General features: G+C 49.0%; 5 protein-coding genes across 5 annotated transcripts; 3 read left to right on the forward strand and 2 right to left on the reverse strand.

The window, feature by feature from the left end:
* Window positions 1-454: 454 nt before the first annotated feature.
* T310_3353 (clr-1) lies at window positions 455-2,581 on the forward strand (the record flags this gene model as incomplete). Its single annotated transcript, XM_013473774.1, has 5 exons — window positions 455-762; window positions 820-1,303; window positions 1,369-1,742; window positions 1,809-2,069; window positions 2,128-2,581. 5 exons carry the CDS (start codon window positions 455-457, stop codon window positions 2,579-2,581), a joined length of 1,881 nt encoding a protein of 626 aa, XP_013329228.1.
* Window positions 2,582-3,863: 1,282 nt separating this feature from the next.
* T310_3354 (Altered inheritance of mitochondria protein 31, mitochondrial) lies at window positions 3,864-4,626 on the forward strand (the record flags this gene model as incomplete). The annotated part of the gene is made up of 3 exons (XM_013473775.1): window positions 3,864-3,907; window positions 3,981-4,051; window positions 4,133-4,626. 3 exons carry the CDS (start codon window positions 3,864-3,866, stop codon window positions 4,624-4,626), a joined length of 609 nt encoding a protein of 202 aa, XP_013329229.1.
* A 418-nt stretch (window positions 4,627-5,044) lies between these two features.
* On the reverse strand, window positions 5,045-5,889 carry T310_3355 (uncharacterized protein; the record flags this gene model as incomplete). The annotated part of the gene is made up of 5 exons (XM_013473776.1): window positions 5,045-5,107; window positions 5,217-5,240; window positions 5,343-5,425; window positions 5,499-5,556; window positions 5,671-5,889. 5 exons carry the CDS (start codon window positions 5,887-5,889, stop codon window positions 5,045-5,047), a joined length of 447 nt encoding a protein of 148 aa, XP_013329230.1.
* Window positions 5,890-8,350: 2,461 nt separating this feature from the next.
* On the reverse strand, window positions 8,351-8,895 carry T310_3356 (uncharacterized protein; the record flags this gene model as incomplete). Its single annotated transcript, XM_013473777.1, has 2 exons — window positions 8,351-8,469; window positions 8,712-8,895. The coding sequence occupies 2 exons, from the start codon at window positions 8,893-8,895 to the stop codon at window positions 8,351-8,353; spliced, it is 303 nt and encodes a 100-aa protein (XP_013329231.1).
* Window positions 8,896-10,692: 1,797 nt separating this feature from the next.
* Window positions 10,693-12,582, forward strand: T310_3357 (uncharacterized protein; the record flags this gene model as incomplete). Its single annotated transcript, XM_013473778.1, has 8 exons — window positions 10,693-10,870; window positions 11,008-11,300; window positions 11,361-11,474; window positions 11,574-11,592; window positions 11,903-11,983; window positions 12,081-12,097; window positions 12,178-12,300; window positions 12,445-12,582. The coding sequence occupies 8 exons, from the start codon at window positions 10,693-10,695 to the stop codon at window positions 12,580-12,582; spliced, it is 963 nt and encodes a 320-aa protein (XP_013329232.1).
* Between the last annotated feature and the right edge of the window lie 4,742 nt (window positions 12,583-17,324).

Genomic DNA, 17,324 nt, shown 5'->3' on the forward strand with positions numbered 1-17,324 from the left:
CTTTTCATTCGCCTCCTGCAGATCAGGATACTGGTCACCCGGCGTGTGGATGGAAGATTTGTCACGCTGCACAGGGGGCATTCGGCAATTCAGCTGCACCCCGCAGGCCAGCAGCATCCGGGCCATTCACTGCGCCTTCGCCCCCGGATGAATTTGCTGGGATCTGGGGATTCCCCGCGCCTCGACGCTGAAATGGCACACCGCAGGATCGTCTAGTGTGGCATCGTAGCATCCGAACCCCTGACACCATCCTGCTCGTCTGATCGGCATCTCCAGACAGGCACCTCCGCCAGCTTTATCTTGGATGATCTTCCCCAGATTTTCTCTCCTCCACAGCAAACCATCCTGGAGAGCAAGCCGTCATGCTACCGACACTCCGCGGCCGGTTCTCGTCTCTGTGCTGGTGATGCCCTTTATTTAAGTTCTCGCGCTGCTGCCTCTGCGTCGTGTTCTCATGAACGAGTCCCTGCTGCATGCTGAGCCCGAATTCCCTCCGCACGATGCGGCTGCGCTGTCTGCTGCTGCCGCCGTGTCGGGCTCCGACAGCACCGGCGAGATGAGTCGTGCCAGCAAGCAGGATGCGCCGCCCTCGCGAAGGCGTCCAGCGCCCCGGGGCACCGCCGCCTATCCTCGCAAGCGTGCCAACAAGGCCTGCCAGGTGTGTCGTGCGCGCAGGACCAAGTGCGACAACAAGAAGCCCTCGTGCTCGTTCTGTGAGAAAGTCGGTGCCAAGTGCATCACCACGCCCACCGATCTGTCGTCGTACGTCCGTCCTGCCAGACAGACCCTGTGACTGGCTCGCTGCTGATCCGCGTACAGGTTCGATCCCGCCAGTCTGGCCATTCTGGAGCGCCTGGAGCAGCTGGAGCAGCTGATCCGCGAGAAATCGATTGAATCGAGTCGGTCACAGCCACAGCCGCCGCCGCCGCCGCCCGTGGAGGAGGAGTTTACGCTGGGATACGGATCCCCGGCGCCAGACCTGCAGTTCGGTCCCGATTTCAGCACCGTCACCATCGAAACGGTGCTCTCGTGGCATGTGTTCCGCGGGAGATTCGACTCGCACTTGGATTTGAAAGCGCTTCTGAAGGATACGGAGGAGCCCATGTCTCCGCTGCACTCGCCCGTCGGCGAGACCATTCCGCTGATCAACAGTCTCGAACTGGGGTCCTGCAACCGGCTGCTCGACAGCTTCCTGACGCGAGTGCACATTGCCAATCCGATCCTGGACGTTCCCCTCGTTCGGAGCTATGTGCATCATGCATGCCTGCATGGGATTGGGTGGGATGCGCAGTCGTGTTTGGTGGTGCGTCTGACGCCTCATCCCCCATGAAGTGACTGAATTGCCTGCTGATGGTGTCTTTCGACTAGCTTCTCGTATGTGCATTAGGGTCGATCGCTGAAGCCTTCCACGACAAGCATGAATCCACGTCCATCGTCGCCCGGAGCTCCCCAAGCTTTGCGCTGGCACGGGCATTCTTCGAGGCGTCCCAGAAGCGCATTGGACTGCTGCTGCGTGGCGGCGGCGTCCTTGAGGCGCAATGTTTCTTCTACTCGGGCGTCTACCTGATGACGATCATGCAGCCGATGGATGCATGGCGACATTTTGTCCAGGCGGCGGCCATCTCGCAGGGATTCGACTTTCCGAGGAAGCCGTTGAGTCCGGAAATCATGGCCAGCCCGGAAGCGAAACGGGAACGAGCGTCTCAGGAGAGCATGTATTGGACGTGCTTCAAGTCGGAGCTGTGAGTCTACCTTTTTCCTTCTTTAGGTTTGTCGTTCTTCTACAGATCTCTTCTGACTCTACGCAGCGAAGTTCGTATGGAACTGTCGTTGCCAGGCTTCGGCCTGCAGGATCTCTCCTACCCAAGCTCCTTCCCCAGTCCTCCTTCCGATACTCTGGAGCAAGACTCGGCGCGGGCGTGGTATTACTATCTCGCAGAGATTGCTCTACGCCGCCTGGCCAACCGGATCCTGTACCATCTCTTCCGGCACCAGGAGAAGGGGCGATTTCCCCGGATCAGCGACATGGTGGAATCGACGGCAGCCTTTGAAGCGCAGGCGGCTGATTGGTAGGTCGCCAACTAATCTTCTTCCATTGACGGGTTTCTGACAGTTTACGAACTACAGGATGGCCTCCCTTCCACCCATGTTCTCTCTCGAAACGCCGGAGGAAGAGGACGACGTGCTGAAATTCGTCCTGCGCGGGCATCTCCTCGACTGCTACGAATGGATGTACTTCCCCTTCATGGCGGAGACGATCAACTACGGCCGCCAGGGCGCCGTGATCGACGAGTACTGCCGGAAGGGCCTGCAGATGTGCGTCGAGCGCATCCGCAAGAACAAGCCGGGCTTCCAGCACCGGCACCACGGCGCCTGGCTGATGCTGCGCACCTGCACGCGCAGCGCGCTGATCCTCCTCGCGGCATGTCACAGCCAGACGGTGCAGGACCTTATCCCGGAGGGGTGGAAGGACGCTGTGCTCAGCGCGATGGGTATGCTGCGGTTCTGGGAGGACGAGGTGGGCGACGCGCGGGATCGACTGCAGATTTTGACGATGTTGATGACGGAGTTGGGGTGGTAAAAAAGAGAAATGGATGGGAATACGCACAAAACAACAAAAGTGGTTTTACGGGGTCTGAGTGAATTTTGTCTTGTGTCGTGTCGTGTCTTCGAAAGGGTATCCCATTTCGGGCTGGAATCTATTCAACAAGGTGCATTTGTTTTTTTGCTATCTACTAATATCATCTGCCTTGCTGGTCAGGTCAGAAATTCTTCCTTTCTTCAGCTGCCTTTTTCATTTCATTTCATTTCACTTCATTTCACTTCTCTTTTGCCTTCTTTCTTTTCCATGTTGCAGACCATCAAAGTGTTGTACCTTTGTCACACTTTTGACCGAGTCTGCAACATTTTCTTCTCTTCTTTGATTTTCTTCTCATCTTCTTTTCATTTTCTTGTTTTCTTTTCTACCTCTGAGCGAAACAATTGAGGAGTATGAAGTATGTAGATACATACGCATACGCATACGCAGTCTTGGATAATGGATTCTACTTGGATGCAGCAGCTCTTCAATTATTTGTCTTTCTTCTGCAGCAGCAGGTATTATTTTCTTTCTTCTCTGATGAAGATAAAAGAATAAGAACTTAAATACTTGCTAACGGATAAAGTTATATTTTCGGTTTCTGGAATTTTTTTAAAAAATATTTTTTAAAAAATGTAAATTCAAAATTATGTAAATGACATTTTTCTATAATTTTTTTGTTTTCTTTTTTCTCAGAATATATACACAATAAAATAAATGAGTCAATATTTAATTAAAGTAAATAAGTTCCTTAGGTATTTTTGCATTCCTAGTCCACTCCCGACGTCATGCCATCCATCCTGCCGGCCCTTACCGCCTGCCCGCGCGTCAGTTTTGCGTTGCGGCAGACGCAGCCAAGTCCGCGTGCGAAGCAATTAAATCTCCCACTCAATACCAACGATACAGCAATACAACAACAACCAGTTCAGCTTTCTTAATAATTTTTTCTTTTTCATACCGCCCTTTCTCTCCAGTAAAGACTATACCGGTTGGCGTCCGTCCGTCCTCCTCTGGAAGGTGGAATTCGAATTCGTTTCCTGTCCGTTCGTTCCGGCGGAGCTCCGAGAGTCCGAGTAGCAAGCATAGCAGCAAAGCGGAGAGGCTCTAGAGCTAGGTACGAACGAACGAACGAACGAACGAACCGACTGGTATACCTGCCTTCTTCGCTCGGATTGAGACGGATACACTGGACTCATACGCTTCTGCAGTGTGGATTGTTGTCTGCGGTCGTTTCGCATAATTCGTTCGACTCGACGATATTCTGATTCTGAGCTCCTGCGCAACCATGTCCGACAAACCACTTCCCACCTCCTTGGAGGTGGATTCTATGTATGTGATAATTGCCAGGCTGCAGGCTGCAGGCGATTGATAGCGAAATGTGCTGATCTTTTGCTTCCTGCAGGGAATTCACCGAGGAGACGAGCTTACAGAAATTCAAGCGCCGGCTGAAGGAGGAGCCTCTGATTCCGCTGGGTAGGCATAAATCACCCTGCTCACCTACCTCTGTCCAGCAAGAGAAGGCATCTGACATCTGACTAACTGTACATGCCACAGGATGCGCCGCCACCTGCTACGCGTTGTACCGCGCCTACCGCTCCATGAAAGCCAAGGACTCGGTCGAGATGAACCGCATGTTCCGCGCGCGCATATACGCGCAATTCTTCACGCTGCTCGCCGTCGTCGCCGGCGGCATGTACTACAAGACGGAGCGCCAGCAGCGGCGCGAGTTTGAGCGGATGCTCGAGGAGCGCAAGAACCAGGAGAAGCGCGAAGCCTGGCTGCGGGAGCTGGAGATTCGGGATAAAGAGGATAAAGGGTGGCGCGAGAGACATGCTGCCATTGAGCAGGCGGCCAGAGAGGCGGCTGAAAAGGCTGCTAGTAGTGCCAAGGGTGTTGGACTGCGTCAGTCGCAGGCGCAGGCGCAGCAGCAACAAGAACAGTCTACGTCCGCGGACGAGAATCAGAACCAACCTGCGACGGAACCGGCGGAGGAGAAGAGAGGAGGGGGGATTCTCGATGCTGTGAAGGCGCTGGTTGGGAGGAAGTAGGCAGCAGCAGCGGTAGCTGCGAGGAATAAGTATTGTGTTGTGTCGATTGTTGGCAGATATATACACGCGCAAGTGTGTATTATCAGCTAGTGCTTTTATTGCACCTTGTACTGTATATATTTTCTTCGTTTTCTTTTTATTTGTATGACGGGGTAGGCGGACAGAATCAGAGAAATTCCACTTTCAAGGTCTATCTATGAATAACACATGGTTAAAAAAAAGAGAGAGAGAGATAACACCATCAACATGCATATCCATATCCACGGAAACCAATAAATAAAAAATGAAAATAAAAATAAGACAGGCCAATAAAATACAGTACTGTACAAAAGTGAATCAAACAGCTAGCTGTCTTTCGCATCAACAACTCAATTCATCAAACTTGCTGACACATGCAGTTATATGCACATCTTCAGTTTCACCGACTAACAACCTGCTCATCGATATACCTCTTCATCGTATCAAACTCGGACTTGCCGGACTGGTAGAAGGCAGAAAATAAGTAAGTAATTAGCAGAAAACAAAACCAACGAAAAAAAAGTCAGAGAAACCGAGATTGTAGACTGGACATGGCTTGTGTGACTACTTACGGAGATTAAATACCGGATATGCATCTAGCAAGCAAGCAAATATTATAATAATCATCGTCAGCTTCAACTCATCCAGATAACAATCTATAGATTCCACAGAATATGATGATGATGATGCAAACTCACAATATCCTCAACATGCCGATTCCGCTCAAACTCCTGCCGCGCATAAGCCCGGAGTTCGTCGCGCGTGGAGGACGGTGGGATCTCTACACACACACAATCAGTAATCAAAGACATTGCAAAAAGAGAAATCAGGGTAAATGAGGGGTTTATACGCACTGTTCACGGTACGGATAATATCCCGCCATAAGCTGAGGACGCGTTGGCGTTGGATGAACTGGAATGAAAGTAGTTAGTTAGTTAGTTAGTTTATGTTTGGAATACCGTACAGTGTAGATATAGAAGGGAAGGGAAGGTGCTCCGTGGATTGTATCCATGTAGGTATACATACCCGATCAAGAGTCAAAACGGGCTTTTTTAGCTTGGACTTTGATGTCGATGTCGATGATGACGGTGAATCTGATGATGATGAATCTGAGGAAGATGACGAGGATGATGTGGATGATGAGGATGAAGAGGACGATGATGCTGACGACGACGCAATATAACTCGTATGCGACACAGCTGCGAAGAGGCGCGGTGATGGTCTGATAAGTGCATGCATATGCATCGTGTAGAGGAAATGTATATAGTACAGATGTATGATGTATGTTAATTACAATCCGATGGATTCATGCACTTGCGGAATTCGAAATGTGAAGATGAGACGGGATAGAACAGAACAGAATAGTTTAATATGCAGAAATATAGGTATGTGTGGAATTGCTTTCTTCAGAAAGAAAGAAAAAAATAAATAATGGCCTGATTGATATAGTACGGGTTCCAGTATACAAAAGTGATGCTTTCGGACTAAGTAGTAGTTATATGATGCCGATGATGATATCGGCAGAATTTATCAAGGCGGTGAGAATGGCGGTCATTGCTGACTGCAAATTGTTCTGCATGGAATGCAAATATTGCGAAAAAAATGAATTTGAAAGAGGGAATTGCAAATTTTAGTTTCCTTGTACAGTAACTAGTCCGTATGTATGTCATATGGATCCATATATCTAGCTAATATGCTGTCATGGACTGGAATAATAGAGTACACAGAGAGCTAGATAGAATCTAAAGTGTCTTAAAAGATATCACTCCTTAATTATTTTTTTCTCCCTAAAGGGGTTGGTTGATGTTGCAGATTCGCTAGTAAGACACGATTATCTTGAACATTCTCTCTCTCTCTCTTTCTTTTTTTTTGCACAGTCTGCAACATTGTTTCATCTCTATTATATACATCTTTCTAATCTGTCCTAGAATATCCGTGGCATCGTGAATTGGGACCGATGATAATGCTGATGTTACGGGACCTGGATGAGTTGCACCTTGCTCTTTCTTTTCGATCCAGTGTGAATATCCAAACGGTGAACTATTTCTGGGAGAATTACCGAAGACATCCCAGAGCATTCTGGGAAGCAATCCAAGTACGTATCCTATGCTCCAGCTGCAACTTGTTATGAGCATGTGCGAATGGCCTTCTCTCCTCGGAGCATCTTTTACTTGACGAGGTATAATGTCCCTTACTAAGGTCATCGATCCTGGATACTATCTCCAGGACGAGACTGTAGTGATTGTCATCCTGGAGCATTCCTGGTGGAGCGCCTCCCCAAGCGACGTGGCAGGTAAATACATCGACTCAGGCCATATCTACTAGTAATACGGAGTTCAAGTCGGGCCACAGCAGGTCACCGAGATGTTAGGTCTTACGGGATCACTGTTCTCTATTCCAATGCACGGGTCCAGGGTCTTCCTGACTCTATAGTATATGTCCGTGCTAAGAATCAGAAAAAGGACGACGAATTTGTTACGAAGTCAACAGAATGTTTGAAGGTAATTTTATGGCCTAATAAGAACGCAGGATAAAAATATTGTTGTGAACTTTAAGTACATGATTTAGCAATATATTTACCATACCAAATGGTACATACATCAAACCCAGGGCACCCACATACAGATGTAAAAGTAAACATGTTAAAGAGAATACAAGGAAGGAAAAGTTATACAGTGGGCGACTCGCGCAGCACCTGCATGCTAGCCAGCTACGCATGACGGCCGTAGCGTCTGTCCATCGTAGACTCTGTGATTGAGCCACTCAGAAAAGGCAGGTCGAAATCTCCGTTGTTCAGTGAGATTGATCGTCGGGTGCTTCATTCGCTCAAGTCGAACCATGAAAGACGTCTCGAGTTGAAGCGAGAACTCTTTGTAATTTGGGCCCTCTCTCGCACTTATTACCACTGTTTGGCGTAACTGGTTCGCGTCCCCGAATATTACAAGCCTCTGAATTTTCTCACCGAACGTCAACTTGGTCAGTGGAATCTTCAGGATATGGAGGCTTGCCACTCTATCCGAAGGCTATTAGCTGGCGAATCGCTAGGGAATCATTAAAGGGAAACTTACGGCTTCGCGAATGGCGTTGACAAGCCGGAAGATGTTCCGATCGATCGACTCGAGCCGCCGTGCCAGCCACGAGTCACCGGACGGAAAAAGAAGCGTCGCCTGCGCGTCGCTGGCGTCCAGTCTTCTCTGTTGAGCTTTTACGCCCATATGCCTCCACCGACATATTCCATCGCGGGGGCCTTTGCAGCCTGTCGCGAAACTTTAGAGAGGTGAGACTCTCTAAGCAATTGACCTCAGTTTCTTTTGGGTCTTCATCTCGGAAGATGATAATACCCTTCGCGCTTTCTCCAATTCCTTGGGAGCTGCTTGGTCGTAAGCGCAAGCACCCCTGGATATTTTCGGAGCCTGGCCGCGTCCTCTTCGTTTGTCCAAGACATTTTTCAAAGCAAATTCGATAGAAAGCGTCTGTAATGTTGAGATTGTAGGAATGTATTCATATCCCATACTTTACGCTGTGTCGGTTGATCTCAACTAGAGTTCCGACGCTGGGTGCACTTCATGAATTTTGTTGAACTTGCTCGCTCTCTTCAACGTCATTTAAGAAACGTCTACCGTTCTCTGTGGGTACACGTCTGATATAGGAGTATATGCTCTTCATATATAATAATAAGAGCGCTTATCACTTTTGGCGTTTCGCTTCAGACTCCACGACTGTTGTTGTTCCAACCAACAACTCCGCCACGGCCTGTAAGTGCGCGTGGTAGCACGACTTCTTGCAAATACTGGCCGAGCAGGACTCCACGAATCCAGGTAGGACCTGGCGAACTCTAGCAGGTAGCGAATTCTAATGCTTTCCTGCGCTGTAGCCAGTCCATTGGGTGAACCTCCGGAAGCAGAAGAGATAAATTTCTCTTTGGGAGCCCGGGTATCATCATTGCTAGCACTGCCTCGTCGAGACTGCATCTTGACTGCTGGCCAGCAGGGATAAGAGTGGCATGGCGACATCTTCAGACGTTTCGTACCCAACGTCTTCCATCACCGCGTCGCTAGGGAACTCACGTTTGATGTGCACGGACGATGCCAGGGACTCTCTCATGTCCATGACGAAGGGTCTGCCGAGACCCCAGTCCGTGGCATCGTCCGTGATGTCGAACTGATCCAGCTCGATGGCATGTAAGGACTTATACCAGGCATCCTCTGACCGGCCTATTTCGCAGACGTCGACAACACAACCGTAAGACATGGTGGGTGAGTAATGACCGGTCCGGCATGAAAGTAGTTTAAGGAAGGTTGCCACGGTGCGAGCTTTTGCATGCATTAAATAACAATAGTTTAAAAAAAAGAAAAGAAAAGAAAAAAAAAGAAAAAAAAAAAAGAAGAGGACATACTTTAATAATGCTAGGAATGGATAAGTCTCTGCCCAATTTCCGAATTTCTTTCCCTCTATCTTGACGCGCCCGGATATCAGGAGAGTTTTTCAAGCTCCAGCCGGTAAGTTTTAAGAGATCTCCATCAACTATACGGAAACGTGCCCGTTGAAGGACATACTTCCATGTCCCTGTCATTATATTGGGCTTCGTTATCGAAAGGATCAACTCCGGGGATAGAGGCTTTGCCATTGCTCACTCCATTGAGGGGTCCGACAAGTTCACGCGTATAGAGAATGCAGTCTTCACGTTTTTCACGTTCCAGTGAAAGCTGCTTCCAGTGGTAATGTGCTCCAGATATACAGGAGTGAATTATCGGCGAGTAGGTTAGGGCCGAGTTTCCGTTTTCTGCAGCCGACGCGGTTCCTTTCATCTTGCGGAAACGGAGCTGTTTGTTCCTCTGGTCTTCGAAAAGTTCCAAGACGTAGGAGCTTCTTTTGACTGGTAAGGCGTATTGGCTGTTCCTGTCCTGATCGCGACACTTGTAGAAGTTGACGTGTTATCCAACTGCCACTGCCCCGTATACATTGTCGGTGCCGTGGATAACAACAGCAAGATAGTGGCGCAGTTGGTTTGCCCCGGTCTGCCAAATATATGGGCGGGTACATGTATTCATGGCCGACTTTCATGCTCGTCAGGCATCTCTGGAACGGTGCAAACTGGGCAAGGAATGTTCCAGCTCCGGGAGAATACAGGTCCAAGCTGTAACGGCCTGGGTTAAACTCGGCAGAAGACTTGTAGTCTGGCAGCGACACTCGAAGAAGCAGGTACTGTTCCTTGCTGAGGTCCGCTAGTCAGACTGATTGCTTCTTTCACTTGAATCAAGAAGGGTTGAAGGTTAGAGCCGATAACATACGCTTGGATAACACGGTCGTTTGCACTCTTAGAAAATTCTTGGCGCTTTGCTTGGGAGATAATTCATCAGAAACCGCATAGTAGGATCACGCTATCCGTTCGTACAGCCAGACAAACGGTGGTTTCCAATTACCAGGTCGAGATTCAAAGGAGAAGTTGGATGTCGATCCCTGTTGAGTGGATTCCCCCAAGGCCAGTGGAGCGGGTCTGACCTTTGGAAATGCATGTATGCTCTCAATGTCTTTCTCAGATATGCGCTTTGATCGATCACAAAGAGCAACGGCGGACCATTTGAGAGCACCAGCAGCGGACACCACAAGTGAGGTGTTAGTGTGAAACGGGTTATCGATTGTGAGACCAGTTCTTTTGTCTCTTCGTAGGCAATAGGACTTCGACTAGGAGATATGATCGCGTATAAACCTGGTGGTGGTTTCTGTCCATGTTTGAACCATTGGAAAACCCCTCTTCAGTGACTCTCGCTCTTCCTTTGCCTTTATCTGGACAACTTGCTGACTATGATGGCGATTTCTTCTCGGGACCGGCCCCCACACAGGTTCGAGCTTTGAGTTTCTCAGGACCTCTCTCGGCGCGACCTGGATATCGCCAGTCTGGGTTATACCAAAACACGATATTCTTCAACACGTCAGTCATTTGGCTTGCCACATATCTCATGCGCAGAGTATCTAAGGCCCAGGATCATGGATCTTGTATATGTCTGAAGACAGCAAATTTGGCATCCATATGCTTTGCATTTGATGATGAGACTGTGTGACGAAGACAAATGTGGCTCTCAGGAAGCTTACCGGCTAGGCCAGGGCAGGATATGTCCACAGAAGGATGCCCAAGCTCTCACCGCGAAACGACACGGTGGCGGAGTGGGAGCGGAGGCGAGGAGACTTGCCGGGGTCGCAGCAGGCGTCGCCGACTTCAACTCTAGTACGTCTTTCTTGTGGTCCGCAGAGCTCCTTCCATCGACTCAAATCCATATCCTTTGCAATGATGCCTCGATTGAAATTTATGAGTGACTAACTTCCCCACTTCGATAACTAACGGCTGTCTGTCCCTGCAATTAGGGCTAGTCGGCGCTACGGTCGAAGACGCTTTTGATATCGTCTTCGCTGGGATGGCCATGAGCGTGCTGGGAGTCCTGCGCAGTCGAATTCCCTTTTTTTTTATGTTGAACGGCGGCGCTGACTGGATAAGAGAGCTTGCTGAGCATTCGTCTCCCTCTGATGGTACAAGAATGTCACCGATAGCATGGATGGGAGTGACTGAAAAACGAGGATTTCGTCGCTCTCTGTCTGGCTCCTTAGATGAATGGAAAAGTACCCAACCACGACGACTGGATATATCGTCTGGCACTTTTGTAGTAGCGTATCTGAGGCTTTTCTACCGGGGGCGCGTGAACAAGGTTGTCGACGTGTAGCTCCGAAGCGGAGATACCCTAAGGTATGGGTGGGTGAGACTAAGATCCACTGCTACTGTGTGGAATCGTTCCTCCTTAGTCAAGGTTTGTTGCTCCCATGAAGTATTCCAGCTTGTAAGTGCCCCGACAACCTCATCCTCATTGTGCATTTCTGCCACCTTTGTCCTCCAGTGCTGATTGAAGCATGTATGTACATACTGTACATGCACTCAGCCAAGCAATCCAACGTGCAGTACGTTTAACATTTGCCAAATGCTCGCGTTTGTACGTCCAAGGGAGCTTGACCATCGTTTCGAATTCCCAGTGAAGCGATTTGTATGAAGCTATTGTATCAGCAGAGGCGCGGTTGGTAGGTTGCCCGAACTCTTCCCTATTCTTGATTGCGAGGATTATCAAGAGGATCGCGTCAAGTCGTGACCGAATCAGTGCTTCATTTTATCAGCACCATCAACCGCAAGCTCATGGTCTGCCGGAATAGATTCTATATAACTTAGTCAGCAACAGCACAGGTTCATATTAACTAAGACTTTAACCTCACTCAGTTTCGGCACCAAGAGCATCGTACAGGGATACAGACGTGTTCGATAACTTTGCCAGGAGACTAGAACAACAACACATTCCTGGTCTGTCTCACTCTCCAAAATAGCACAATTCCTCACTTTCTATTTATATGTTGAATGTCTGCAAGCCGTTGTGGGCCTTTGTCTTGGACCTTCCTAGGTGCTGCAGGACCCGAGGTAAGAACAGGCCCAGGCTCCTTGGTTTGAGTTGCATGAGTGTGTCTGTGGAGGAAGCCAATACTCTTGGTCCCAGTCAGGTCCAGTATCGCGACCTCACATTCTCCGCCCTGGAAACCGTTGATCTTCTGAACCAGAACATCGCCGACACTGCTGGTACGGTGCACTATTTTCAGGTCATCCATGGCCGCCTGCAGATAACGGTACTACACATCATACTCAGTCAAGGATGAGTAGTAGATGCTCGCCGCGGATGATCCCCCTGACCATCAGCGCCTTCTCCAGCCCAATGATCACTGTCACATGCTTCTGGCTGATCAGTGAAGGACTACTAGATTCCCGTTCAGCCCAACTCCGGGGACATCGACCAGGAGGAGGGGCTGGTTGTTTCGGAAGAAGCGTCCATTGAAGCGCATGATGCTCCCAGTGATCGCGTTTGGGCAGACGACCGTCATGGAAGATCTTGTTATGCGCAATCGACTTGATTTGTCTGACCGGGCAAGAATAGAGCACCTCAAGAATGAGCTCGAATCATGACCATTTCAAGAATGTTATGTTGAAGCAATTGTATTTTTTTGTCCATCTTGTCGAGATCTGGTAAAGACAAGAATTGGATGAACTCCCTTTTCCAAACAATGTGGTAATGTAAGGGTATCATGGTCACTGCGTCTGGGCCGCGGCCAACGTCTAACTCTGCCCAGAACCCATGAAGTTACAGGGGTCCAAACGGGTGATGGGATGCTGATCGCTGCTCGAGTGATGAAAAAGAGAGGAGCCGGGACATTAATGTCTTCGGTGATGTCACAGCTCAAGACAGCGCCTGTGAAGAGCACGAGTCTCTGCAGTGTGGGTAGCAGCGCAGAGACAAGCCGCGGACCCCTGTCTTCCCAGACATGTCTGTATTCCTTAGACGCAAGTGCTGAGAGACCGGAGTCCATGCGGTTTGCATTGACGTTTCGAAGATCGTATGCTCTATTATGAGCATTGCCATCCAGTTTCAGTGAAACAAATCCTCCAGGGGTTCCGCCTTCCTCTTCCCCGACTTCGCCAATGCTGCAACCCATCTTCGGGAGTTACCATGTGAAAATGATTAAATAATTCTCTGTTCTGAGGCGGCATGAACTCGACATTGATAGATGGCCTTTCCAAGACGCCATCGCTTTGCCCTTCCAATTGTGACCCAACTGAGAATGGCATTCCAGATCCCAGTTACACTTCCCTCAGTATCTTTGCTGGTCAAGCGGTCAAGGGCGATCTTGATTCCAGAGACGCCGTAGTACTGTTTCCAAATCAGATTCATCAATTCAGGAGGAAAAAAAAAGGCGCCAGATATTCTCACGGTGTTTCTGTTGTTCTGCTGAATTGGGCGTCCCTGGGCCCTGATGACTTTGATATCACAATGCATGATTCCTCTGCAAGACAATCATGCCACGATGAATCGCCTCCTTGTCGATCACTGGATTTGACCTGTCGTTGTAGAAGCTGTTTCTACTCCTGACTTGGGTACGGTTGCCGTATTGTTCCGGAAGAAGAGTGAAGACAGTAATCTCGCGATAGAAACGATATCGCCGGCGTGTAAGCTTGGCGAGCAAATGGTGCTCTCTTGGGACGTAGGACCGGAAATTGCGCAATGACCGTCTCTGCCCACAATGAAAGGGCTCTGCTGCTGGTGTATATCGACGTCAGAAGAAAATATAAAAGCCAATCATTTGCGAAATCACACTACCTGTTGATTTATCGATAGTTTCGCACCAGATCTTGAAAGCCCTGGAGCTAGACATGTGTAAGAGCTCTCCCAATTAGAGTGAACTGGAGCGTCTTCCACGGCGAAATAACAGGTTTCTGACGCCATCGACAAGCGAACAGGAATTCTCCGGACGGTCGACTTTGGGATCTCTGCGAAGCAAATATTTTCGAGCCGGACGCGTTTGTGATGTCCCGATCAAATGTGCCGTGCCACCGCTCAAAGAGCGGCTGAACCTTTCTTCTTCTTCATTCGGATTCGAATCGGCATGTCGTGATCGAATTCAGTTCGAGCGTGAGGATTTTCATGGGCTCTGGTAAGATGTTCGGGGGACTCGTTGTCAAAAGAGCCCTGAGCCTCGATCGAAAAGCCACATCCAGCTTTGGGCGATGGGGCTTTTCGCGTTGAATAACACTTGGTTATCCCGGTATCCAGAGTCTGACGAGATGATGTGCTTCTTTCCAAAACAAGGGATCAAGCAAGTCGATCAGTGTCGATGGCACACGAAACCACGAATTTCTTCAGTCGACCATTGAAAGACCCGGACCCTGAGGCCTTCGTGAACTGGCAGTCAACTTCCTCCAGATCAAACTAGATTGTACAGCGCCACCACGTCATAATTTGCCCTGTAGACGGGAGTCAAGGCTGCTAGCGATGCTCAAAGATGTTCTTAGAGGCGTTATTGTCTCTGGTAGCTTGCGTGAACTTGTAATCGCCTACCAAACGAGGCAGTGCAGGATACCAGTTGACTTGGGTAATGTACATACAGTACAATCAGATGTGCCCAGTTGTCAGTAAACCATCCAGTTCAATGTTGTTTTTGTCCTCGACCTCTTGGAGGAACCAGGTCAAAGAATACAATAAGAAGTCCATTTTTGGGGTGTCTGCATGGCAGTGCTCTTCGACGCAGTGTCAATTTCTGATAGCAGATGACATCTTGTCACATAAGCGTCGGAATTGTGGCTCAACAACGTGAACAACTCTTGTCGCAGCCGTACACTGATCCTTCGTACAGTTCCCGTAATTGTGAAGGAAAGCTCGTCTCAAAGCCGCGAGTTGGGAGTTCTGTACTCGTGATTCAATAAAACTCCATGCCAACGGCTTTGCTTATCAGAGCACAACTCATTGATGGCATTAATCTGAGCCTTAACGTTCTTCTTCGAGTCTTTGAATTTCAAAGTGCAGGTGAACTTTCTGAACTTTGGCGCCCTGCGCCTGGAGAAAAAATCCACGCATTGGCCGATTTCCGAGTGCCGATTTCCAGTTATTGCCAGAATGAGATTGCATGGTACTGGCAATTTGAAGACATTGGGAAAGACTATGCCTTCGCACTTCATAGGCCCTTGGACGCCTTTGAGGGAACACTCAACGGTACCATGTGTGCCCTCAGGAATGATAGCTGCGATGCCGGTCATTGGAGAGGCAACAAGGCGTGGACGGGGTTGTAGGTATGTATAACGTCATACTGTCAACAGGGCATCAACAGAAACTTGAAGGAACAAAAGACGCTCTTCGCTCTTAACTTCCTTTGGCCAGTCGGCAAACGGAGAGGAGTGACAGAGACCACAAAGTCTAGAAGGAGGTGAAGAACAGACGACCATGTCGACAGTCGCTATCGTCCGGTGGACAGAGCCCTAAAACCAAATTCCAGAACGAGTGCTATCCTGCCGAAGAAAAAGCACTACTTCAGCCACCATCGACCACAGTAGTCCTCAGTCCAACCGGCCGATAAGAATTCAGCTGCCGTCAGAGACCCTGCTGTAAGCAAGTCGATCATCGCATTCTTGATCCACTGTTGATGGCAATCATGGATTTCGGTCGGCATTATTCGGACCCAAAATGTCCGTTGTCTTGGAGTTGTAATGCACTCTGACGACAGAAAGGAAAGCTATTAGTATAATCCCATTATTGAAAGACCACACAGGATACGTGACTTACCGTGGGTGAATTGTCGGCATCGGCGGCGTCCTCCCATTCATTGTTGGCGGCATTTGTCACGGGTGCCACGTAAATATGGCAATGCCATGGAAAGAACGAGATCAAAATGAGTTTGTTGCTTTGTTAACATTCCGGGGCTGTTTGTCAGGATTTCTTTCATCAGTCGTAGAGCCCATGTAGCACGAGCGAAGTGACCTTGGCTTCCAAGCAATGGACCGTCCATGATGCTCATCAGGATAACACGAGATGGAACGGTACTAAGGTCGCTTTGGCTGCTGAAAAACCCACATCATCGACAATGTAGAAGTAGAGCAACGGAAACAGCCGGTAACCTAACGAGGACCCGGAAGTAGATTTCCCAGTCTTTTCCGTTCAGCAGTCCAAACGATTGGCGGTTTCCAAATGGGATCTTTCTTTGTAGGAATCTGTTCTATATGCATGGCGTCGAAGAGGCTGTCACATACGGACAGGGCGATAAGAGAAAGACCCAATGAGAAGGGTAGTATGTGGGCGCATTCGGTCTGTCTTCTCAGATTCCTTCCCGATGATTCGATGTGCGTCTGTCTGGTATCTGCTTTTATGCATGCTTTCTGAGCATGTCTTAGCCATTTCGAGAGACTGCTCCGGTAAATTCTGGCTGTGTTTCAGCGGCTGACGGTCAGGTTGAAGCGTCATCCCGGCACATCCATGGGGAGATCAATCTCTATATCGGCATCTGAGTACATGAAATAACAACCCTATAAACGAGAGGGACTAATCCTCTACCTGAGGGGCGACTAATAAGTGGGCCAAGCACATCAGTGCGAGCAGGCGGTAGCGGGAGAGGCACAAAAAAGCTCGCTCGCCGATGAGGAGGCCAAGGATATAAGAAGATAGAGTAGACTCCAAGAGATAGGAAGACAATCTCGTAATAGGTGGTTGACCTAGGAAAAGTTGCCACTTTCGGGACGAAGGCTGTAGTATATAATACCGTGGCATATTAAACGTTAGGGGCACCTGGTGACAAAGCCTTTATATATATATATCCTAAGAATAAACGGGTATATGTAAGAGAGATGATTCTCAAAACTCGAGTGTGGAAGGAAGCGGAGCAAACAGCAAAGAAAAAGAAGAAAGAAGAAGAGAGCCGGAGGGAGTTGGGGGTACTTATTTATGCCTTTCGTCCACAGCTCGCTTAGGGCTGTGACACTGTGAATGGCTCCAAAGACCGGAGATTTACTTGAGTCCATGGTTTCTCGCTTATTAAGCGAATGATATCTTATCTCGTTTTGCAGTGAATGAATCATAATTCGCTCCGCCAGTCATAGTAGCCATAGTATAGTATTCACTGTGCATCGGGTCTGGAAGAACCGGGAATGGGCGGGAGGTAATAGGGGGTTATATTCACGGCGTCTTCCGAGAAAGGTCGAAGATACCTATCGGAGTGACTCTGTCACAGTCCCTCTGTTTTGTAGGAGAAAGCCTGCAGATCATGGATCATGCCTGATGCTGAAGTTGGTAATTGATCGAGAAGACCGCTGAGTCTGACATGGTATGTATGCAACT

The sequence above is a fragment of the Rasamsonia emersonii genome, assembly GCF_000968595.1.
Source record: "Rasamsonia emersonii CBS 393.64 chromosome Unknown ctg1118621760064, whole genome shotgun sequence".
Lineage (NCBI taxonomy): Eukaryota > Fungi > Ascomycota > Eurotiomycetes > Eurotiales > Trichocomaceae > Rasamsonia > Rasamsonia emersonii.